Source organism: Mesocricetus auratus, unplaced genomic scaffold (genome assembly GCF_017639785.1).
Source record: "Mesocricetus auratus isolate SY011 unplaced genomic scaffold, BCM_Maur_2.0 Super-Scaffold_100003, whole genome shotgun sequence".
NCBI lineage: Eukaryota > Metazoa > Chordata > Mammalia > Rodentia > Cricetidae > Mesocricetus > Mesocricetus auratus.
In genome coordinates, this window is record NW_024429188.1 from 32,707,617 (window position 1) to 32,733,512 (window position 25,896).

The 25,896-nt window shown below is 32.8% G+C and overlaps 1 protein-coding gene across 8 annotated transcripts in view; it reads left to right on the forward strand.

The window, feature by feature from the left end:
* The window catches only part of Dmd (dystrophin), a 2,157,616-nt gene that overhangs the window by 775,953 nt on the left and 1,355,767 nt on the right, over nucleotides 1-25,896 (forward strand). For all 8 annotated transcript variants that reach the window (XM_040744180.1, XM_021232987.2, XM_040744181.1 and 5 more), the window contains 4 exons: nucleotides 5,918-6,019; nucleotides 6,127-6,234; nucleotides 13,615-13,794; nucleotides 21,327-21,502. In XM_040744180.1, the coding sequence (XP_040600114.1) occupies nucleotides 5,918-6,019; nucleotides 6,127-6,234; nucleotides 13,615-13,794; nucleotides 21,327-21,502 (566 nt within the window). The remainder of the gene's footprint in view (nucleotides 1-5,917; nucleotides 6,020-6,126; nucleotides 6,235-13,614; nucleotides 13,795-21,326; nucleotides 21,503-25,896) is intronic.

Consider the following 25,896-nt stretch of genomic DNA (forward strand, 5'->3'; position numbering starts at 1 on the left):
AGTTACTTGATAAGATTACTGTCTTACCACTGGTAAGATGGAGTAGCTTATATTTGTAAATGCATGTTTCCTTATAAAGTGAAAATTCAAATTCAAGAAAAGAGTTATTTTTCTGTATGCCCATTACATACAAAATTCATTTAGCTGGGGGTGTCTTATCGAGTCTTCAAGTGAAATAAAAGAAGTCAGGCTGCTTGTTGCCTCCCTCTTGTACGAAGCCTACTCCATTGTGACTCCTCCATTCTGTGGTTCATGGTGTATGACTGTGTCTTCTTTAGTAGGCATATTCCTGGCATCAGTTTACTTCTTACTGCCAAACACATCAGACACAATTGAGCACTTCCATTCTGTCTCAGACATCCTTAATTTCAAGGATTGTGGTACTTAAGTTTTACCTCCCAGGCTTGTCAAATTTGTGTCCATTTCACTTATCCAAATGCTCTTTTGTTGGCCATTTTTTCACATGTACTTTGAAAAAGCAACTCAATAAAAAAAAGGGATCCAGAAAACAAATGTTCTTGATTTGGATAACAGTATAAGATGTGAATAAAATGAGAGGGGAAAATCCTTCCAAATTTGAATTTGGGTATAACTAGCAGTGGAGCTATTATGTAGTCCATGAAAATGTTAGATAAAGGGAACTGACATTATATCTTACTGTGGCTGAGGCTAAATGAGAATGTAAACAGAACTTAATTTCTTTTTCTCACTTCATAAGATGTTATGATTCAGTGTTTTTGCATTTATGTTTAATGTTTATAATGTTTATCTTGCACCACAGACACATGCATTATTTCTAAAACCTTAATGGATTCTTACATTAAAAAGGGACATTAGAGAAACACTAAGTAAAATTACATCATTTTCCTCTACAGACTATTTCATTTCTTATGAAGTTGTTATTTGAAAATCATTTAGCAACCTATTCATCATTCAAGTCGATCAAATTTTATACTTGCTTAATAAACTTGTTGCAGTCATTCAAGCAATGACAGAAATAAGTGATTTTGATAGATTCTAAAGATGAATGATAATTTTCCCACTCTTTAGTTGCAACATGCAAATTTTAATGAAGGTTAATATTTGAAAGTATAGCACAGAAAGATCTATAAATTTCAACAATATCTTGGGATATTTGTACATATACAGTTACAGAAGTCTATCTTTAAATATATATATATATATGTATATATATTACAAAAATATATTCAAATAAATTATTTAAGTTAGTTTATTGATAATTACCAAAAGTAAGATAGATTTAAGCCATGGAATATGCTACTAAAAGTATTTAAATAAAACAATTCAAGATAGAACATCTTTTTACAATGTCTTCTAATTGCATTTCAAAGACAAAAGAGTAATATATGTAACAATAGGGAACTTATAAAGATTTGAAGCAAAAGCAATTCTAAGCAAAATCTAAAAATTTGTGATGCTATCATGTAATTTTGAAGGTGAAACACTGCACAGTCCGTAATACTATTTCATAGTTACCAGTTTTTTAAAAAAATATTTAAATGATTAAGTTATATATTTCTTCAAAAACAATTGCATATATCTCATATATGCTTTATGTTAGTGAGAAATCCATATTAAAAAACTATTCCCAGAGGCTATTTTAATGTAGTTAATTTATTTTCTTATTGTTCGTTATTCAAGAAGTCTAAGATCAAGAATAATTGGAGTCTATAAGTCTGAATTTCAGGGGACTGCCATCTTATTATCTCCTTATATGATCTCTCTTCTATGTGTACATGCCTGATCTTTCTTTGCAGAATTCCTTCTCTTAAGGACACGAGTAAAAATGATTTAGAATACACCCATGTAGATCCATTTTCAATTAATTTATGCTTTAAATAAGGTATTGATGAATAGTGATATAGATTAAGACAAATGTAGGATATAATGTTTCAACAAAATTTTGGAGGAATAATTCAATGCATAGCTTTGCTTTTTGGTGCATTATGTTTTCAATAAAAATTAATAAATTCATAAATGATGAATAAATATCTTGGAAATTATAAACTGTAAGTCACATACTGAATAAATCAAACCTACAGAAATGAATTATCAATTGCATCATTACTTGGGCACAAATAATACTTTAAATGACATTCTTAAAATAGTTGTGATAATTAGTTGTTAGTTACCTAAAAGAGTGTTTAATTTTCAGTGTTTTAGAATTCATAAGATGTATAACTAATTGTATAAAATGTATTTCTTTTATTTTTGAAATATATCCAAAAATTTTAGGCAATTTTAATGATGAAAGTCTTTACTGGATAATATAAGCTGTCCTGCTATAATCAATAAACCAAATATTAATTTATAAAGATATAATTTGAAAATGTTCCTTCATACTGCTATCATTGTTTTACTTGTAGCACTCCTGAGATAGGTAGAGAAAAGATCACAACATATCATTAAACACTTTAGTTTTAGAAATGACTATAATTAAAATAATTATTATTTCAAATAATCATAATAATCGAAAACCCCCAATGCATCTCTGTAATAATTTATTTGTTAAAGTATTTGATGTAATTTATTTAAGTTGGCATATTTTCTATGGTTCATTTGCATTACTTTTTCAGTTATACAGTTTCTATAATCAACACATGTAATTCAAAAGGAGTTGACTAGCAATGAAACTATAAAGCAAAGAAAATAAGTTGTATTATGTTGATGGCAATAAAATTTTCATTGGAATTTCTGCAGGAAATTTTGAAATCACACTTCCTACTGAACAGCTATAATAATATAGTAAACTGTTCAGTGTTTACTGATTACTGCTTCCTCATTAATGGATTTTCCGTTTAGAAGTAACAGTAGAGGCCTAGAGAGATGGCTCAGCTTCGAAAGGCTGGGCTCACAACCAAACTATAAGAAATAACAGTAGATGAAACAATTTTAAAAGTATTTGGATCTTCAACCCACTTACCCATATATAAATATTTTCATGGTATTATATATGTTTGCAATGTTTGAATCAAACATCAAAATTTTTATAAATTTATTTAAATTAGAAGCAATCTTATTTTACATATCAATCGCAGTTCCCTATCCCTCCCATTCTCCAATGCTCCTCCAGCGACCCCCCATCCCATCTCCCATTCACTCCTCTGAGAGAGTGAGGCTTTACATGAGAGATTATCAAAATCTGTCAAATGATTTGGGACGGGGCCTAGGCCCTCCCCTGTGTATCTAGTTCTAAGAGAGTATCCCTCCATGGGAAATGGGCTCCCAAAGTCCATTCATACACTAGGGATACATCCTGATTCCACTGCCAGAGATACCATAGACTGCCCAGTACTCCTAGCTGACACCTTATTTGGTGTTCAGGGGGCCTGATTTGGTCCTATGTTGGGTCCCCAGCTGCCAGATTGGGATCCATGAGTTCCCACTTGCACAGGTCAGCTGTTCCTGTGGGTTTCCCCAACATGGTCTTGACACATTTGTTTGTCACTCCTTCCCCTCTGAAACTGGATTCCAGGAATTTGGCTTAGTGCTTAGCTGTGGATGTCTGCTTCTGCTTCCATCAACTACAAAATGAAGGCTGTAGGAAGTCATTTAAGGTAGTCATCATTCTCATTATAGGAGAAGAGCATTTAAGATAGCATCTCCAGTATTGCTTGGGTTCCTGTTTGGGGTCATTGTTGTAGATCTCTGTACAATTCCATAGTGCCAGATTTCTGTTTAAACCTGTATTGGTTCCTTCTATTTATGTGTCTCTTTTCTTGGTCTCCTCTATTCATCTCCCCACTCAATTTTTCTGATCCCTCATGTTCTACTCCCCACTCCTCTTCTCCTCTCCTCTTTCTCCTTCTGCCCCCTTCCCCCATGTTCCCAATTTCTTCAAGATCTCTTTTCCCTTTCTGCTTCAATGGGGGACTATTTCTGTCTCTCTTATGGTCCTCCTTGTATCCTAGCTTCTCTGGAGGTGTGGATTGTAAGCTAGCAATCCATTTCTATATGTTTAATATCCATTTATGTGTGAGTACATACCATGTTTGTCTTTCTGTGACTGAGTTACCTCAATTAGGATGAAATCTTCTAGTTCCATCCATTTGCCTTCAAATTTCTAGATTGCACTATATTTTCCCAATCCCCCATCCCATTCCATCTCCCTTCCACTCCCCAGGGAGAGTAAGTCCTTCCATGAGGGATTTTCAGAGTCTGTTATATAACCCGGGCAGGGCTTAGGTCCTCCCTCATGTGTCCAGGCTGAAAGAGCATCCCTCCATGTGGAATGGGCTCCCAGAGTCCATAAATACTGATTTACTCTCCAAGGTCCCATAAATTGCCGAGGCCTCTTCTCTGACACCCAAGTTTGGGAGGGAGTTGTCAGGATCAGTCCCATACTGGTCTCTCAGTCATCAGTCTGGGATCCATGTATTCCCCCTTGTTTAGGTCAGCTGCCTCTGTGGGTTTTGCCAGCCTGGTCTTAATTCCTTTGCTCATCAGTCCTCTTTGGAACTTGGTTCCAGGAGTTCAGTTCAGTGTTTAGCTGTGGGTGTTTGCCTCTGCTTCCATCAGCCACTGGATGAGGGTTCTAGGATGGCATATAAGGTAGTCATCAATCTCGTTATCAGACAAGTGTATTTAATATAGCCTTAATACTATGCAAACATCAATATTTATAAACTGAGTAAATTGATACAAAACTGTACAAATTGTAACATTATTTCAAAATATGGAACACTTTTGAATGAAAGAAGAAAGAATTGTGAAATAATCTAAGGGCACCTTGTGTAACTAAGAAATTATCAGGAAGCAATAACTTCTACACATATTAGTTACATTGTTTAAAATAGGAATTATACTTTGCATTACTCTGAGTATATAAACTATAAGTGATTTTGTGATATGTCTTGCTTTAGTAATACAGTAGATATAAGAAAATACTATTCAGCCAGGCATTGGTGGTGCATGCCTTTAATCCCAGCACCTAGGAGACAGAGGCAGGTGGATCTCTGTGAGTTTGAAAACAGCCTGGTCTACAGAGCAAGCTCCAGGACAGGCTCCAAAAAAAGCAATACAGAGAAACCCTGTCTAGTCTCAAAAACAAACAAAAAACAGAAAGAAAATATTATTTATATGAAAAAGAGTAAAAAGTTAAAAACTTTAGACCCTGAAGTTTTTAAGGTAAATTGTACATTTTGTAGCATAAAATTCATTATAATATTTACTCCTTAGTTCAACAATATTGTCAGTGATTTTGGTATTTGTTACATATTAAAGTAATGTGTACACATAGTCAAAAGAAACACATAAATATATGACAGTTATTTCTCAGGAATCACCAGTATTTTCTCACTGTTGATACCTTTCTAATAACAAAGAAAATTATTATAATCAAAATAGTATAAGCAATCAATGCACGGAGAAATTACTAAAAATATTCTTTGGGCAGCTCTAATTACTGATAAATTATTAAAAAAACTTTTTAGTTTTACTTTGCATCTTTAAAGGGTTATTTTCAGGTCTAAAGGAGACATTATTTTAGATGTTCTCATTGGAAAATCTTTCCTGCCTTTTTCTATTGACACATAAGAGTTGTACATCTATATGGGGCTTAGTGTAATATTTTGGTAAGTTTTATATTGTATATTGATCTTTATAATTCTCCATTTTATCTTTTCTATTTTACACTTATAGAGACAGTCGAAAATGCTTGGATAGCTTTGTTATATTGCATTCAAATATCTCTGCTTTAGAATGAAAGTTGGAAGAAAGAGGGAAATCATTTGAAAGTATACAAAAGGCACATTGCTTACCTAATTATGAGCAGACACAGGAAATGTATTCTTTATAGGATATTCAAAATAGGATTCTTTGGGAAAGTATTCTTGCCATTTTAAATGAGATGGTTTTGCAATTGTTTGATAATGTGATTGATTTCCCCCATCTTCAGGTATTGGGAGATCGATGGGCAAATATCTGCCGGTGGACTGAAGAACGCTGGGTTCTTTTACAAGACATTCTTCTAAAATGGCAGCGTTTTACTGAAGAACAGGTGCGTTTTTGTAGGAGGTAATTGGGGCTGTCAAGAAAGTGAAGAGGTTAAATTGGACAAGTAACAATAGGATCTATTTTAAAGAATTCTTCTTTGATCCCTTTCAGTACCGTTTTAGTACATGGCTTTCAGAAAAAGAAGATGCAATGAAGAAGATTCAAACAAGTGGCTTTAAGAATCAAAATGAAATGGTATCAAGTCTTCAAAAAATATCTGTAGGTATATTTTGCTTTCAATCATTTTTAAAACTCAATAATATAATTATCATTTTTTGAACATTGTCTATTCTGTCTTGACTTAAACCACATAGTCATTGTTTGTGTTTAGTTTACAGATTATTCAAAGTTGTTATTTTGTATTTTACTAATCAAAGTTGAAAATTTTATAGGTATAAATTAAAACTATTTTTAAGCAAGACACTTTTTATAGACATAACCAGAGTAAATATTCAGTTAAATTAAAATCAACATTAAGTATTTGTTTAAATTCCATATATATTTTAAGCAACATATTTTAAAAGTTATTGACTTAAAGGTAATTCTCAGAATAATACATAAAAAGAACACATCATATTTATCCAACTATCTATGGGCTCAAGCATTAATTCGATTAACAAAAATCAAATGTTGTAGGATAGTACAAAACCTTTTCAGGTAGGAGACTGGATTCAACTTTAGGTAGCCTAATAGCATGAGAAACAAAATACTTGCATGAAAAGAATGGTAATTTAGATTCACATATGCTAAGATGAAATGTCACATTTATATGAAAACACCTACTTATCAACAGTGCACCAGACTCCCCAAAATTAATACCTAACTAATTAATTCATTGAGGACAAATAAACATACTACAGAGAGACTGGGTAGTGGGAAATCATAAATAAAAGGCAGAAATTCAGGGTATATGTAAAATTGAGTGAAGGACAGAGGACAAAGAAATCTTAACAAGTGTATAATTAACTGTAGAATTCAAGAATGTAAGGAGAAGAGAGAAAATGACATTGTAAGAGTCAGAAGTCTGTAGCTATAGCTCATTTTGTGGAGTTCTTGCCTAACATGCAGGATTTCCTCTGTTAGAAACCTATCACTACATAAACTGAGCCTGTTGATACACACCTAAAATGCCAGAACTTAGGAGGTGGAGCCAAAGGGCACCAGAATCTCAAGCTTATCCTTCACAACATAGTGAGAGTTCCAGGTTAGACTTGTACACATGAGACCTTTTCAAAAGAACATGGGGAAAATAAACATTAGAAAGAAGAGAGAGGTATACATTGCCATTTGCTGCCAAGACAGATGAGTCTATCGAACAAAGATTACACATTTTCCAGAGGAAAGGAAGTATGGTCTCCATATCCCTCAACAGGAAATTTATGAAAATTATTCTTTTGAAACACAAGATGGATCCTTTGATTCAATAAATTGGTGACAACTAATTACGATAATTTAGTCATGCACTCAGATGAGAATAAGAGGATGGAAGAATGCTTCGTACTGGCTTTCTTCCAGGCTCAAGTACTGTCACCTTCATTGCAGTACCTAGGATAACCCACCCAGTATTGGGACTCCCCACACCAATTATCAGTCAAGAAAATGTTTCACGGACATGTATCCAGGCCTTCCTAATGGAATCACTTCCTCAAATGAGATACTCTCTTCCCATTAATGGTGTAGGTTTGTGGCAAGTTGACAAACCCTGTGAATATCGGTGCTCAGTTTGTTTTACTGTCATGCAATCAGCATTCAGAATGTTGACTCACACATATTAATCATTCAATAAATAGTTACTATATAGTACCAGTCAGAGAAATGTCTATAAGGAAGAAAGAGTATAGATCACTTAATTTAGAACATTGAAAATGTGGGTTGATTTTCCTTAGAGTCACTAATACTATACAGCAAATAGCTTGAAATTGTTTTATATATGTGAATATTATATTATCTTCATGGAATGATTCATCTCTGTTTCTCAATATTTAGACTCTCAGTATCTAACTGAGTAAGAACTAGAACAACCTGGAAGTGCTATTTCATTAATACCTTCTGGTACCTCAGCTAGGATGCTTTGAAATCTGTGGTTTCTGGATAAAACTCTTTGCCGTATTGTGTTTGCTGTCATCATAACACAAATGCTTTCTGTAGTAAGAATTCACAGAGAGAGCATTTCTGCAACTGACACTTAACCAAAAACTTTATTTATCATTGCTACTGGATTGAGGAAGTCATAAATCTGTGCAGATCTTATGTAAAGCAAATATATTTTATCTATTTATTAAGAAGCATCAAGGTCAAATGATGGCAGAGTATCCAAGACAGTTTTATTTGACAGTCATATCCAGAATGCATTATATGTCAGAATATTACACGTTTATTTTACATAATAATAGATACCAGTTCTAATGGCTAATACTGGTTACTATCTATACCTCTGATTAGGTTTACCAATAAATAAAATTGTTGTTAGGAAGCAACAGAGTGACAAAGTCCAAACACCTTAAAGCTAAGGTATCCTCAATTGAATCACATGCTGAAAGTTCTTTGGATAGGCTACTTAGTTTGTTTTAGAAGAAGTAATTGAGGTCTAGGAAAAGTAGGCATGACATACAGCAGGTATTATATAACATTAGTAGCTGAGTGGAAATGAGCACTAAGCCATCTAGACTCAGGCTGAGGCCTCTCAAGCTATTTCCAGACTCCTCCTAGCGTTTATTAGAAACAAATTGGCTGTGATTCCAAATTGTCATTTTCAACAACCATGTGCTACTATGTTGCATTGTGTGAATAAAAGCCTTTCCCAGACTAAGGACCATGAAAATTCTGTCTTAGTGAAGCCTCAATAAATTCTCAATGTGATTAAAATTCTTATTATTTAACCTTAGCTATGAACAAAATGAAAATATGTTTTGTATAAGTCTCACCATTTGATAGTTTAAGCCAATTATCAAAACCTGACAGCTGGTCTAGAATTGGAGGTAAAATTCCCCTGCTGACTCAGGCAGTGAATAAGAATTTAATGTTCATTAAAATATGTCACAATCTGAGACCTAAAGCAGGTGCCATCTGTTACCAGTTCATACTTCATGCCTAGGTATAGATTCGGCGTTCCAAAATTCTTTTTTCTTCACAATTAGTGTAATTTCTTTTGAGATATTACCACTAATAATTAATGTAATTTTGAATACTTTTTGTTATGGTTGTTATCTGAGAAGTTTGCTATTTTTTTCCTCCAGATTTGTGATATATAAAAATAAAACTGTAATTTTCTGATTCAAAGATTAAAAACTAAAGAGAAAAGATTATTCAGGCATGATGAGGTGAATTCCAAAACTTACAAAAATGTATAAATTATCCAAGGAAAACCCATCTCAAGAAGAAATCTGCTCTGGAGACTGTTGCTGTTTGTCAGGGAAGGACAGCACTGGGAAATATGGAGATCCAAGAGTATATCATATAAGGTTTCCAGAAAGACTGTTTATTTTCCTGTGCTATTGTATCAAATGACAGGAATGCCATGTGTATGAAGGCCCAGAAAGTGTTTGTGAAACATTCTGTTTTATACTAATTTGGTACCCTGATAACAACTCATCTGATGACCCTCAATGAATTCATCTTAATAAAATCAATGCTGTCAAAAATGTGTTTCTTAGGACAGCGGTTTCAGCATCTCTTCTACCTTTGTATTCTTACAGATATAAAGAAATATAAATTCTTAGGTTCTTCCTAGGTGTGCTGACTTGTACGTTCTACAAGGAGGGAGCAGTAATCTGTATTTTAAATGAGCATTCTATATGATTCTTATAATCTCCGAAGTTGAGAAAGCCTGTAATCAACCAACCTACTTTAGTACAGAAAATGGTGATTGGAATGTAACGGTCTACTTCATGTATTTTGATAAATCACTGCAGAAAAATACATGCATTATTCAATTTCTTCAGTGTAAGAGAAATTGTGCAGGCACTATCCTCCTGTGCATACTCCTGATGAGAAGAGGGTGAAGGTTTCCTGTGCCTTTTGTAATTGTATATCTTGTTTCGAATTCAATTCATCTTCTAACCTTGACCAGGGAGAACTTATATACTCTCATCTTACTGAACAGCATAATCTGTCCTTTTCTACATTTACTAGTGACTCAACCAGCTTTACTTCCTGTTTGTCTTAAAGGCAGTTCTAGGTGCTGGACTTTTGTGAAAGTGAAATATTTATCTTCTTTTATTGTCCTAGCCTTGTGTAAGTTTTCCAGTTTTCTTTTGATTCCTTAATATTTAAAATACTGTTCTTTGTGTGCATATGCACCCATGCGTGTGTGTATGTATATATACAGGCATATGGCACAGCTTGCATGTGATGATGAGAGGACAATTTGTAAAGTTGGATCTTTCTTTCTGTTTTATGTGGGCTTCTGAGATCAAGTTCATATTCACAGCTGTCCTGAACAAATGTTCAGGAAGTACTCTATATGTCCTCAGCAATCACAGACTTAACTTTGACTGCTTATTTATAAATGTTCTTTTGCTGGTATTAATTAGGGAAGATTAAAGCATAGCTATTTAGGATATACACATTAGATTCAAGATCAAAATGACATAAAAGCCAGGCATGGTATATCATATTTCTAATACTACCACATGGGAGGAAGTGATACGATCACTTCAAGTTCTAGGGTACTATAGTTTACATAGTGAATTATAGACCAGAACCAAATAGGGAGGCTCTGAACATAAAATTCAAATAGAATCACACAGAGCAATAAGTGTAGTACTCATATGAACAAAGCAATTCACCTCAAGGATACACAGAAGAAGATAATTTAGTACTTATGACCAAACACATCTGGTATTGTTCTAGATATATTTTTACTTCAATTACTAAGTATAGTAAAGGAGTCCTTCCAAAACTGGGGGGTATCAAAAATAAAACAAGCGGAAAGGAGCGAGAGAGTGGGGAAGAACAGAGATAGACAGGGGAAGAAGATGAAATTGTGTCTAAATAACGGATTTGCCACAGTCAAATTCCAAAACTCAATAAGGGCTGGTTATATGGATTACAAGGTAAAGATGCTGCTGCCTAGCCTGAAGATTAATCCTTATAACATACATGGTAGAAGGAAAGAAACCATTTCTACAAATTGTCCTCTGAACTTCCGCATTCAATCTGTAGCACATCTTCATACATAGAAACATACATAAATAAATAAGTAAAAATAAACAGTTAAACTCATCTAAAATTTACTAAATCAATTTTGGTTTAAATTGTACTTTTGTCATATGGATCTACATCAAAATTGTTGATTACATAATAACAAAATGTATTCATAATTACTGCTTACATTTTACCCTTTGGGTCCTCTCTGTATTTGTACTTTAAAAGTTACTTTACTTTAATTTTTGTGATGTTTGTTAAAAGCTCTTTTATTTGCTTAAATGTTAACCCTGGGAATCTTAGTTACATTTATTTAGGCAGAACTGGGTTGTATTTTTGTCAAAGCTTAAGGGAGAATTTATGTAGCCATGTATATTCAGATAGAAAGTACACCCACTGTTAAAGACATACATATATATATATATGTAGATATATATATGTATATCACAGTCTCCTTTAAGCATGACTTTCAGATTCCCCTTATAAAATGTTATATCATTGCATTGTAGCTTTAATAGTAGGTGTATCTTCTATGTCTACAATATAGGTATTTAAAATTATTCCTTAAGCTTTGAAAAATAAGCAAATATGAGTATGTTTATATTTTTCCATTTTAAGTGTATATATATGTATATATATATATATATCATGCCTATTCCAGAAAGAAATTAAACATAACATTAAGAATGTGTCATAAAAAGTAAGAAGCTATAGTTTCTTACAATAGAATGAATACATACGTAAAGTTAATTAAGATAAACAACAAAAATGAGGCTCCTTTCACAGAATACTTGGAAGGATTTACAGTAGATTTCAAATGTGGCTTTCAGTTTGAGGCAGGCAACATGAACTACATTTTTCTTACTATTATAAGAATGTACTTAAATTTAATGGAAATATAAGGTGATTTTTTTTCAAAGAAAATTCCCCAACCCTATGTAAGACTACACTATGACATTGCAGGCTTTGATATAAACTCAGTTTATATCTCAAATCATATTTCAGGATATAACAATTTTCAATGAGAAAATAGTAATTATTGAGAAAATTAGAAATGAATTTTACAACTTGTATCCCTCCAGAAATATGTCATGAAGCCTAAAACATAAAATTCTGCAAGCACAACTTCTAACAAAAGGGCAAACTAATTGAAGGAAACACTAGAACATTCTGCACTTCATAGCTATCAATGCAGGTGGCATGCCAAAATAAACTGCATAAAATGTTCCTTGTAGGGAGTTTTATTGATTACTCTGTCCATGACACTTTGGACTGTGACATTAGGTATATCTGTTTCATGATAATTTTTGTGTCACATATAATGTTACTTGTTCTTAAACAAAGCTGTATTTGATTTAGAAACATATCATAATCTAGTTTATATTCACTATACTTGCTACTGCCAGAAGAATGGGCTGTTAAAAGACTGTAAAATGATTTTATCTTTCTTTTTCCTTTCTGTGTTTACAAAGACTCTGACTAACATTTGGTAACTGGAAATCTGAATCCTGTATGTGAAGGGTGACATTAGTAGATAATCTACTGATTTTACACTTTGTTTATCTATTTTATAGAAACCCAAAGGCAAATATAAACATCTCTATGAATTCTGAAACTATGAAAAGTATAGCAATTATTTAATATAATATACAAGTATTTAGAAAATAAGCAAAGACATCCTCAAGGATTTGATTCATATTTGGTGACTTAGTTTATTTGTTTGGGTTTAAAATATTTTAGAAAATAGTAACTCAAGGACTGAGAAGCTGAAGCAGTGGTAGAGCACATGTCCAAAAAATAGAAGCCAGGTTCAATCCTCAGGACCATATCTACAAAAGGAAAAAGCAAATAATAACACAAATAGCCACATTGTAACTAAATAATGGTTACAAACAAACATTAAATTTAAGCAACCATAGAACAATAATACATTTTCTACTAACGGATAAAGGAGTGTTAAAATTGTGATAAAAAACACTTCAGTTTTGGCAAAATGAAAATTAGATTTCTGAATTTAAAGGCCCTTTAACAATTCATGTTGTCTCTACTCATCAATGGTCCTGACAAATGATAGCATTCATTTGAATATGATCAACAATTAAGAAATTATGGAGTGTCTAAGAGCCATGCATCTTCAAATGCTAAAAAAAAAAGTGTGTACACGTTGAATTCTTTCTGGGGTGACTGTATCCTTTCATTTGGCATTACTTCAAATATGTTAAAGTGACCTTTCAGATGTTTAGTCTATATCTGATGTTTTATTTTTAGTCTTCAGATTTCTAAGAGTGTATTTAGATGGCATTTTTCTACCTAGAGATTTATGGACCTTCTATACTGTGCAGCTGCATTTACAACAATTTCTCAGCTATACAAAGGAGCAAATACATGCAAATGGACTGAATTATAGTACTTTCAGGCCCAGCCTTACTGCCATGGTTTTTCTTGTTTTAACAGATGTTAAAAATAGATCTGGAAAAGAAAAGGCAAACCATGGAAAAACTCAGTTCACTTAACGAAGATCTCCTTTCAGCACTGAAAAATAAGTCAGTGACTCAAAAGATGGAACTCTGGATGGAAAACTTTGCACAGCGTTGGGATAATTTAGCCCAAAAACTTGAAAAGAGTTCAGCACAAGTAAGTGATTTTAAATATTATATTGTTAATTATGCTGGATATATTGGAATACTACATTAAGACAAAAATACTTTACTTCCCTCAAAGTATGCCATGGGTTTAATCTGTTCCCAGTGGACAGTTGAATCCGAAACATGGTTCCCTTGCTTATACTGGAATTGGAGAATTGGGGAGAGGCAGATGTATGAGTGCCAGTCAGATGAACTTATTGCTGCCCTACTTGTGAAAGGAATGTTGAAATAATTAAACAATATACTAGTGAACTGTATCATCACTGGCCACTGTGTCATCACTGTGGCTAAGTTAACACAAATATATATTTAGATAAAAAATATGAGTTTATGTTGTGAGTTTTCACTATTTTCCTAATTTTAGGAAATACTGGTGTTTTGAAAGTATGTTGCTGTTGTGGTTAGATAATTGTATAAGAAATGGGTATTCAAAAATATGTATGATAATATTTAATATAATCTTTCCCATTATATTCAGTCATAAAATTTCTTGATAATTGATCACATTCATAGCTCATTACATCATATACATAACTATTAAAATAATGACTGCACTTAATATTTTAGGCAGCTGTTTCTTCTATTATGAGTTAAGAACAGAGAGTTTGTCTTCCTGACTTGATAACTGATATGTAGAACTTACAAATATTTGTTGAAAGATGAAGAAACATTAAGATACTGTATCCAGAAATACACATGAAGAAAAATATTGTCTTTCATTCATGATTTCCAATTATGTTTACATCTCCTTTCAAATTGAAATTCATATTTAAAATTTCTCATGTCATTATATAATAAAAATTTCATTTGATACACTTCATTAGATGGGTAGTACAATTTTATTACTAGATTATTTATTGTTAACTACCTGCCTATGGATATTTTGCAGTATTGTAGGTATCTGAGAATATGATGCATTAGTAACTATGAAAAGTTTTAATTCAGAAGTGCTCTGTCATTCTTGTATGTTCTCATTGGTTCCATAAATTATTATGACAATAGAATTCTTAGACAATGTATTGTAAATGTCAGTATCATTTAATAAACCAGTTTGGAAGATATAACTTCTCATAAATACATTTTTGGAAGTATGATTTTGCCCAAAAACTTTTTGATTTATCCCATAACAATAATAAGCCTAAAACTGTTCATATATTCATGTTTTTCTTTTTCTGCAAGAACTTTCCCCAAACCATGCAGTCACAGATTCAGTTTTTGCTTAAGGTTATTACTTTGTAGGAATGGAAAAAAAGAGCAATACAAGGAAACAGAAATTAAAAGATGGGAATGAAGAAATAACAGCTTTTCCTGAAAATTAATTGCTTTTTATCTAACCACAAATTCAGCTTGACCAAAATTGTTTAATGACTCTAAGAAAAATTGAGGTTAAGATTTTAACTTTAAACAGATTCGCTCAAATTTGTACATTTTTCTTCTGTTACAAGGGAAGTAAATAATCTCATTAATAACTCACACTCAATGCAGGATTATGGGAAATGCTTTTTTGGTAGATTGCTGTTAAGAATGAGCAAAGTTCCTGGGCAATAATGGCACATGCCTTTAATCCCAGCAATTGGCAGGCAGTGGCAGGCAAATCTCTGTGAGCTTAAGGAAGTCTGCTCTACAGAGTGAATTCCAGTACAGCCAAAGCTACCCAAAGAGACACTGTCTTGAAAAACAAACAAACAAACAAACAAAAAGAATGAGCAAAATTTAGTAACAGTTACAATTCATTATTGGGAAGTAAGATATAGGATTGTGATGGAGACTACAGGAAATTCATTGTGTTCACATAAAGAACTGTCACGTACCTGTAACTTTGACATCATTTCAGGTCAAAGCTTTGAGATATTTTGACCTTAAGAAGCTGTTCCATGGCAAAAGAACAAAACATGGGGTGAAAAACCTCAGGAATAAGAGCTTCTATCTTGCATTTTAAAGTCAGCTTTGGCTTGAATAATACCTGAACACATCCTTGTCATGTTAAGCTTGATGAAAAAGAAGTTCAGCAAAATAGGGTGCTTTCTGTTCCCCATAATTGGAAGGATAGAAACCTTTTTGTTGTGTGAATACTTAACATGGGAAAGGAGACCAAAAAAAACAAAAACACCGTGGATTGATTTCTGGAAAACTATAATGATTATGTCTTCAACTAATGCTTTTACAACTATGCATGCTGAGCTATGCAGTTTGTTTTCTAAATGTCATAACCCTAATGAATGTATTGTTGTCTTTATTTTAATTATGAAATATAATTAGCATTTCTGTGTCATTAATAAAGGAAATTTAATAAAATTTAACTGAGATAAAGCATTATCATAGCCACTTATCTAAAAGCATATATGCTGCAAAAGATAAGTGACTAATTAATATGGTAAAATATATTAAAAGTTGAAATCTGATGACTTGATGTGTGAATATATCTACCCTGTTAAATCCAAAAGTTTCTGTTCTATTTTTTAACAAGGTAACTTTCTCCATTGGAATAAAAGATGCTGTGACTCAAGAATTTTGATATCAGTTTATTTTGTTTCTACTCAGCTAATGACCACATTTGAGAGAATTTCAATTGTGAGCATGAATACCCTTAAGCTAAAACTAGAGCATTTGGAATTCACCTGTCTTTGGAGATGTCAGTAGATGTCCATGCTACGTTATGTATGTGCCTGCATTCAAAATTTTAGCTGAGTTAATTTTTGCAATCTTTTATCCTTTCAAAGAGAGAAAACAGCATTTTATGTGCATATTCTGTGTCATTGTATGTCTTTGTGACTGATTTAACACTTTTGATGGTCATTTAGGTAACAGAGATCATGACTAAACATAAGACAGTTTTTTTTTTCCAGTGAGCCCGCAATACAAATGAGAAGATTACAGCTGTGAGGTGGCTCAGGGGTTCTGAGTGCATAGTGCTCCTGCAGAATTCCCATTTGCTTCCTATCACCAATTATCAGGAAACCCTTAATCCCATGTAGACCTGTGGATACAGGTGATATGTTTAGGGTTGGTTAGCCTTTTCGAGGAATTTTAATTAAAAGTACTTAAGGCCTTTTCTTTTGAGAGCACTTTTTATTTGTACAAGAGCTATCCAAAACTAATGATTCAACCAATAATTTTAAAAATAGATAAATATTTTATGATAAATGATCAGTACAATTAAATTACTTCAGTTACATCACTTGTTTTAGGATTTCATCTTGTTTAAATGCATCATTTCAAATTTTAGTGCTTCTTTTGGCTAATACTGCAGGTTAAAGATTTTCTTTGAAAACTGTGAAGTTATGCCTCAAGTTACTCTAGAAATCAAGTATCATTTTTATACTACCAATGAAAGTAGGAATTTAGCGAAGGCTTTGGCTATGACTGCAGTCAGTCTTGCATTGTCCTTTCATTACCTATAGTACCTGAAAATACTGTAAGCACTGAAATTTGATCAAGCAAGGCTCAGTTAATATTTGCAATAATTCATTTATTTATAAAATAAAAATATAAGCCAATTTGATCGCTACAGTAACCTTGTAGTCTCTAATATCTGCAGTATCTTCCTTTTTGCTCGAAATTCTGTATAAATATATGAATTAGTGAAGCAATTTATATATTATCTTATTTGCATGTATGTCAGAGGCAGATGGAAGAGAAGCATAAAGATAAAATTTCCATTCTACTGAAATTAGACTGACTTATGTAATTAACATATTTTATTTACCATGAATTTATCTTTAAAATGCTTATTATCTATAGTATTCATTTATTGCCTACTGAAAATAAATGAAATGACATGCAAATAAATGGTTCCTAGCTATATGCTTCATAATCACTAGTTATAAAATACTTTATCACTTCTATCTTAGATGATATATAATAGAAGGTCAGGAGAATCAGAAAAACGTAAATGTCATTGCTTTTCAATTTTTACAGGTGCTAACACAATTGTTCTAATTCTAATATTAATCCAGAAATCATTGTGTATATTTTCTTTCTATTATATTTTTGTACTGAAGGCAAACTGAAGTGAAGAACAAAATGCATAAAACTGGAGAGACAACTTCACAGAAAGAACCTTCTTAATTATATTATGAAGTGTTTTACTTCAAAGTCAAGGATGGCTTCTTGTATGATATCCTCTGAGTATTTCACATTAATTGTTCTCATAATCCCAATGTCAGTTCCTATCCAAGAAGTTTTGTTACCATATTATTGGTGACGAAACAGAATAGTAGTTAATATTAAAAATAAATTTGGTTACCCAACTACTGCTAGTGCTTACTGGTTGGTTCCTGTAATCTATGATAGTTACTCAGTATTCATTCATGACACACAGAAGTTTATATTTGAACCTTGGCACTAAAACAAATTTGTATCTTAAGATGTTAATTGAGGGAAGTGTAGTTTTATATTGTGTAAAATAAAATGTCCTTCACTACTGCGTGTTTTGTTTTGCATAGTTCTATTTTTCATGAAGCACTCTTTGTATTTCACAATTATTAATTTTCACATTTCCTGATACAGTATAAAATATTGAAGATGATTCCATTTTATCCATTTCAAAATGTCCTGTAGGAGATACATATTTGATAAGTATTGAACATATTTGAAATATTAATGTGTATCTACTAAACAACAAGTAATTATAGATTGCTTTAATTGGATGTGGTGTCCAAAAACAGAAAATCTTCATTTTGACTTCTCAACCCCATTAATTTCAGTTTGCGCAATTTCCTAACATTTCAGACCTTCAAAATGAGATTTAATAGAGTCATGATTATTGTTTTCAGTCTTTTAAATTGATGTTTATAAACAAAACCCAAGTTACCCTGTGCTTGTTCAGAGTTCAAAGAAAAATTGACATAGAAAAGTCATAATAAGATAGTTTGTTTTTAGGAGTTAAGAAAATTCTTGATAATTTGGAAGTTTTACTGTCATACTAAGGAAGGAGTTTTCAACTTCAGGTAGAACAAATCCTAGAGTAAAATTAATTGACTTCGATAATCTCTCTCCTGTTTTAATTATAATGATTCTAATAAATAATTAAGTATATTCAATTGCTAAAAACCATGGAAGAACTTAGTATATGAATTTAGTTTTATGGTCTATTTGCATGTAGTAGGTTTGGAGAGTAATTATTAATTTTTATACATAATGTGTTCTGTTCTAATTTTTAGGGTAAATGTTTGAGTTTTTTGTTTCTTTGTTTCAACTGAAATGAAATGGCATTGTCAATCATGGTGCTGTAGTAAAGATAGTATATAGGCATCATAGTTTCATATATTAATATTGTTCGTTTTTGAAAGTGATTCATTGTGCTTATCTACATGGGTATCTACAATATTTTTATTATTGAAAATAGATTCTTCTATCTTACAATACATCCCAACCACAGTTTCCCCTCGTTCCACTTCTTATAGCTTCCTGCCACCACCCCTCTTCCCCAGGTTCATTCCTCCTCCATTTCCTCTCCAGAAAAGAACAGACCTCCAAGACATGAAAGCCAAAGAGGACAAAATAAGATACAATAATATAGTCTGCCTTGATTGTGTATATTCTTAAAATACAATTTCATTATTAATATATGGTAGCACAATCATATTCTTTTAAACCTGCATGTTCTAATGTATTTAATTTTATAACAAGAATGAAAAATAGATATTAACATAACAGAAGTCAATTACATAGTTAAAAACATAATACCAAAATATTGCATAGAAGTTTAAAAGAAAAGCTTTAAATTTTCCTATTGTCTATAATCAGAGTACTTATAAATATTTTTCTTAGGAAAAATATTCCTATATACAGTTAGTTATTATATGTAAAATAATCTTTCCTTGTGACTTAAAAATATCGCAATAAAATGATTCTTGGAATCCTGATAAAATTACATTTCTTTCAGAATAAAGACAAACTTCAATTTTTCGTTTGATGTTCTTTCTGTGTTAGGTGCAATTATATTTGAGTTTATATCATGAGCAACATTAAAACTATTGCCTTTTGCTTTAATCTTAATATAACCTGTCATTGGAGTATGTAATTAGAGTTGTTCAAAGCTCTGTGATTGATTCTGTATAATGAATTTATGAAGGGCTTAGAAAAGTTAACTTACTTTTGACACATGTAAGCATTCAGTACCTCTTGGTGTATGTTGGATATTTTTTGTTATTGTTGTAGTTGTATACTTGCATAGTTTGCATAAAGAGGCTACAGAAATAGAGAAATAGAAGGCTTCAACATGTCCAAAGATGTTTGTCTAAAGGCTAGTGTTTTAAATGTGTATAATTGAACAAATTTTTGTAGATGATAATTTGTTGTAGGAGTCCATTCTTTTGGGGCCAGTTTGGAAGATGAAATAAATATCCTGACTCTTAACCTGTTTCTTCCCATGGAAAGAATCAGTCAACACATAGTTATCAAGAGATTATACACTAAACATTTCTCACATTCTCACATTAGGAGCTTAAGGAAAATTCAAAAACAATTGTTGGTGAAGCCAAATACCTGTTCTTCTGTTACTAGCCAAAAGAACTAATGCAGGCATTCTTTGGCCCTTTTCACAATAAATCTTCCAAATAAATTGGTTATAGATGACTCTAGTTAACATGCCAGAGGTAACTTATGGTCATAATAAAGTGAACACTGTGAGAAAGATAAGGGGAGAATTTAAAAGGATGGAATATGTAATTTTTTACAACTTGTCTATATGGTATTATCTTTCATATGGAGCTGACAACTGTCATTATGTGTATCATATATTATAGTAGGACAAATTTGTGAATTATGTCTCTCTACAACTGTCTTATCTGAAGGTGAGTGTAATCATAGAATCAAAGTCTTTAATTATAAATTCAGGTACTCATTTTAACATATTCAGCAACTTTTGAATAATATGAACCTCAAAAATGCTTATGAATTAATCAGTACTTTATATTAACATTTTACTGAAATTGCAAAAGATGCCACTTATTATTAAATAGTGTTTTATTCCAAAATTCAACTATCTTTTTCAATATGTACTGAACAAACTAGTCATTATGAAATCAAAATTTCATTTTAAAACTGTATTTAATATATTTATTATTTACATGTTTGTCTTCATTCAAATGTTTTCTTATTTGAAATAATTATAAAATTTTACCAGGCTTATGAAATGTCCCAGGTGTTAGAAACTGGGCTGAGATACTTTAGTAAAATTTCTCTTAATGTTGTGAAGATTTTAATCAGCATGCCTTAATGATACAGGGGCATTCTAATTCTTATTAGCTTCCTTTACTTCCTACAGTTTCTTTCCAATACACCCAGCAGTCACTGCTTACATCTGATTTTGAGATTACCTAGCTTTTCTATTTCAGTCAACATAACTTAAGTCAGATAAAATAATTTGATTCAGGTTTAATATGGTGTTAGTTTGATCTTAAGGTCAATCTACCAACAAGCAGGAACAGATTCTTATTATTTTCCCTCACCACTCCAAGCACTCTTTACCAAAGTCTTTTGAGTGGTGTCTGACCTCTGTTTCAATATTTCCCACAGATTTCACAGACTGTCACCACCATTCAGCCATCACTAACACAGACAACTGTAATGGAAACGGTAACTATGGTGACCACCAGGGAAGAAATCCTGGTAAAACATGCCCAAGAGGAACTTCCACCACCACCCCCTCAAAAGAAGAGGCAGATTACTGTGGATTCTGAAATTAGGAAAAGGTGAGAGCATCGTATTCATGACTTTATTCACAGAGGAAGATTCATTTTTATGCAGGGAAACTCATTTACACGAGTCTTGTTTTATACTTGCCTCATATCTCTTGAAGCTTGGGTATTTTGTAATGTCAGTTAAATAGTGAGGAAAAATAATGAGACAAGTTTTAAATATACTCAAAAATCATTTTGTCAGTAACTGAAGACTTAATGAAAATGCTATTTTCTGGATTGAAAGAAGAAACTACAAGTAATGAACAGCCATGACACATTTTAATACCGAAAATGTCCAGTTTTGTTTAGTTTCATCATAAAGGGCCTTTCTGTTCAGGCGTTAGCTTTGTATTAAATGACTTTTTTCTAGTAATGGGAAGTGCAATTTCATGAAGAAGTACACCTCTAATAGGTTAGATCCATTCTGCTGTTTTATGAGAACATAATGGCTCAATCTGCACATCCTAATTCAGAAGTAATTGCAAACAGATTTCCTGTTCTTTGATATTTATAAAGTCTTATCTTGAAGGTGCTGGAATTTCTAACTGATCTTTTTGTGAGTATTCTTAGTAGACATTGTAGATAATTTAGGTATTATGTAAATCAGTGAATGTATTAAAATCATGGCAATAAAACTTCATAAAGGCAGAACTGGCATGAAAATCATAAAATAGTACAATTTCCATCCTATATCCATTATTGTAATTTCAAGATTAAGAAAGTACATTGCAATATGCCTCACGTTTCTAAGTAGCATATGCTCAATAATGTATAGAACACTTGACATTAGAATTTGCATATACCAGCATATAGAAGTATGGGGAGAATACATACCTAAAAATAGTATGTCAGATGTTCTTAGCAAAGGAAAAGAAACATCTAGAAGTTATTTGAATACATTATTTGGTACATTTTATTCATTCATTCATTACTTATAGCCTGATATTAAAATTCCAAATGAAATCTTCTTCATCTTTAAAATGTATATTTTTCTGAGTTAACTATATAGTTGAAATAGGTAAGGCCTTTATGCAACAGCTATATTTTATGAGTTATGAACTAAAAATCAGTATTAATACACTTTTTATCTTTTGTATATATGTGTATGTTATTTGTCTATATGGGTGGGGTGTGTGTATATGTGTATAATGTGTGTATTACATATTATTTGTGTAAGCATGGACATGTGTATTCCACAGTGTGTGTATGGATGGAAGAGGAAGACATTGGCATCAGGTTCTTGAAGTTCAATTTTTGGGGCAGGTTCTTGTTTTTCTTATTGTTTCTGCGTCTGTTGTTGTCATTAGCCACCACTCCCTAGACAACTGAAATGTGAGATTCTCACTAATCCTGTTTCTGCTTCTGATCTCATATTAGGAGCACTGGTAGTACAGAGGTAGATTACTATGCCCAGCTTTTATGTGTGCCCTGGGCATTTAAACTCTAATTCCCATGACTCTACAGCAAGTGTTTTACACACTGAAACATCTCTCCAGACCTGATATTACATTTTAATTAATTGAAATAATCAGAGGAATAATATGTAATGACTTACAATTATATAAATTTCAAAGTTAAGAGTGTTCATTAATATAACACAGCCCATTTATTTAAACATTTATCATCTATGACTTCTTTCACATCACAAGGGCAGGTGTTAAAAAATATAGTTATGACTCTGTGACTCCTCACAAACCTATCTGACACATCAGAAAAATACGTTTGTTTAACTTTGATCCAATCAAATGGTTTGCAAACTCTGAATGAATTTGCACAACCATTTTGGGCAGCAAATTCCACATAGTCTCATCACTACAGGAGTGGAAATATTACTATTCATTGGTGTAGAAGAAAAAATAATGACACAAATAAATGAGTAAGTCTCTCAATTTTTATTCAGTTTTTCCTAATTGCATGTCCACTGATTTAATGTAATAGTAAATATTTGTCTATAGATGATGCTTAATAGGCTCATTACTTATGGGCACATGCTTCCCAATCCTTGAAATGTCTTCAGAAACAAAAAGTAGCAAAATAAGTTAATCTATATCAATCTGTCTTCAAAGATTTATTTCCAGTTTTTATCTGGAGACAGTACTTTTTGTAATTATGTTTCATTTCTTTTGTTTTATAAAAGAATGTGTAGTGGCTGAGCAATTAGCCACCTAAACTCTGTTTTTAATGTACATTCCCCCCATAGTCACTGTAATTGTCTAGGGTGACAGGATAAATGAGGAACATACAAATGGTTTAAATAAAACCTAGCCATTATTATGGACTTCATCATTTTCTTAGAACAATATTCTATTCTTGAAATGAAAGACATTAATTCTTCCCAATAACTTTCCAAGATAGGTATCGGTATTATTATTACTATACAGAGATTCCAAGTACCTGAGATGACATTTCAACATGGAGTGCATAGCAGCATATCTCTTTACTAGGTAGAATATAGAGGCGATATTACATCATGGTTTGCCTAAAACTGTTTAATTATAGTTGTTGTTCTAGCATAAATATGCTTAGCTCTAGAATGCACTCTATAGGTGTCCTGCTTTGAACAGCATTATGATATAGATAGACTATAAGGACTCTAAAATGTTGGCTGCACAAAAAGAACAAAAGAAGAAACATTTGAAGCAATTAAAATAAGTAATTAATAATGATTTACCACATGGAATACTGTTACAGAATTTTCATGAAATTATGACTGTAAACTTCATGCTAGCCAATGTGTTTCTCGCTCTCTCATTCCATATTTGAAATACATTTCATTGTAAACTTGTACTTGTGTTCTATTAACACCTTTTTTAAAAAATGTCCTTGTTCCATATCTATGATTAACAGTGGCTCATCCACTGCCACACGATGTGTTTTCTTTTTTGCCTAATTCCTATGAGAATGTCTAACAAACCAAATCTTTTTGCCTTAGTGACTTATCTCAATGGTTGTCTCTCATGGATTTGTGGTCCTATGAATTAAGGACTACAAAATCATGTTACTGCATACATGACCTCCTCCCTAAAATACACCTTTTTATATATAATGCCTTGATGATGAGTTTTCTACATGTGAACCCAGCCAGTGACTCAATTTCCATTTTTTATTTAAATTGAAAACAAGCTTCTTTTACATGTCAATCCCAGTACCCTCTCCCACCCCTACTCCCCTGGCCCCCACCAACCCTCTATCCCATCCCTTTTCTGCTCCACAGGGAGGATAAAGCCTTCTATGGGGGACCTTCAAAGTGTGTTATATCATTTGCACTAGGGCCTAGGACATCCCCTGTGTGTCTAGCCTGAGAGAGTATCCCTCTATGTGGAGTGGGCTCCAAAATTCTATTCATATACTAGGGATAAATACTGATCCACTGCCAGAGGCCCCATAGATTGCCCAGGCCTCCTCACTAACACCCTCTTTCAGGGAATATGGATCAATCCTATGCTGGTTTCCTAGCTATCAGTCTGGGGTCCATGAGGTCCCCCTTGCTCAGGTCAGCTGTTTATGTGGGTTTCTCCAGCCTGGTCTTGGCCCCTTTGCTCATAACTAGTCCCTCTCTGCAACTGGATTCTCTCTCTGCAACTGGTTTCTAGGGGTTCAGCTCAGTGCTTAGCTGTGGGTCTCTGCTTTTGCTTCAGTCAGCTGCTGGATGAAGGTTCTAGGATGGCATATAATGGAGTCATAAATCTCATTATCACAGAAGATCATTTAAGGTAGCCTCACCATTATTGCTTAGATTGTTAGCTGGGGTCATCCTTGTATACTTCTGGACATTTCCCTAATGCCAGGTTTCTCTTTAAACCTGTAATGACTCCCTATATTATGGTATTTCTTTTCTTACTCTCCTCTATTCTTCCCCTGACTCATTCTTCCTGCTCCCTCATGTCATCCTCTCCCTTTCTTTTCTCCACTTCTCTTTCTGCTAACACTCTCTACCCTCCCTCATGCTCGCAAACTGCTCAGGAGATCTTGCCCCTTTCCTCTTCTTGGGGGGACCATGTATGTGTCCCTTAGGGTTGTCTTTGATTCCCTAGCTTCTCTGGCGGTGTGTATTGTAAGATGGTAAACATTTGCTCTATGTCTAAAATCCATATATGAGTGAGTACATACCATGTTTGTCTTTTTGTGACTGTGTTACCTTACTCAGGATGGTTTCTTCTAGTCCGATTATTTGCCTGCAAATTTCAAGATTCCATTGGTTTTTGGTCTACTGATTTGTACTCCATTGTGTAAATGCACCATATTTTCTTTATACATTCTTCAGTTGAGGGGCATCTAGGTTGCTCCCAGATTCTGGCTATTACAAATAATGCTGCTATAAACATAGTTGAACTGATGTCCTTATGTATGAGTGTGCATTTTTAGGTATATGCCTAAGAGTGGCATTGCTGGATCTTGTGGTAAAC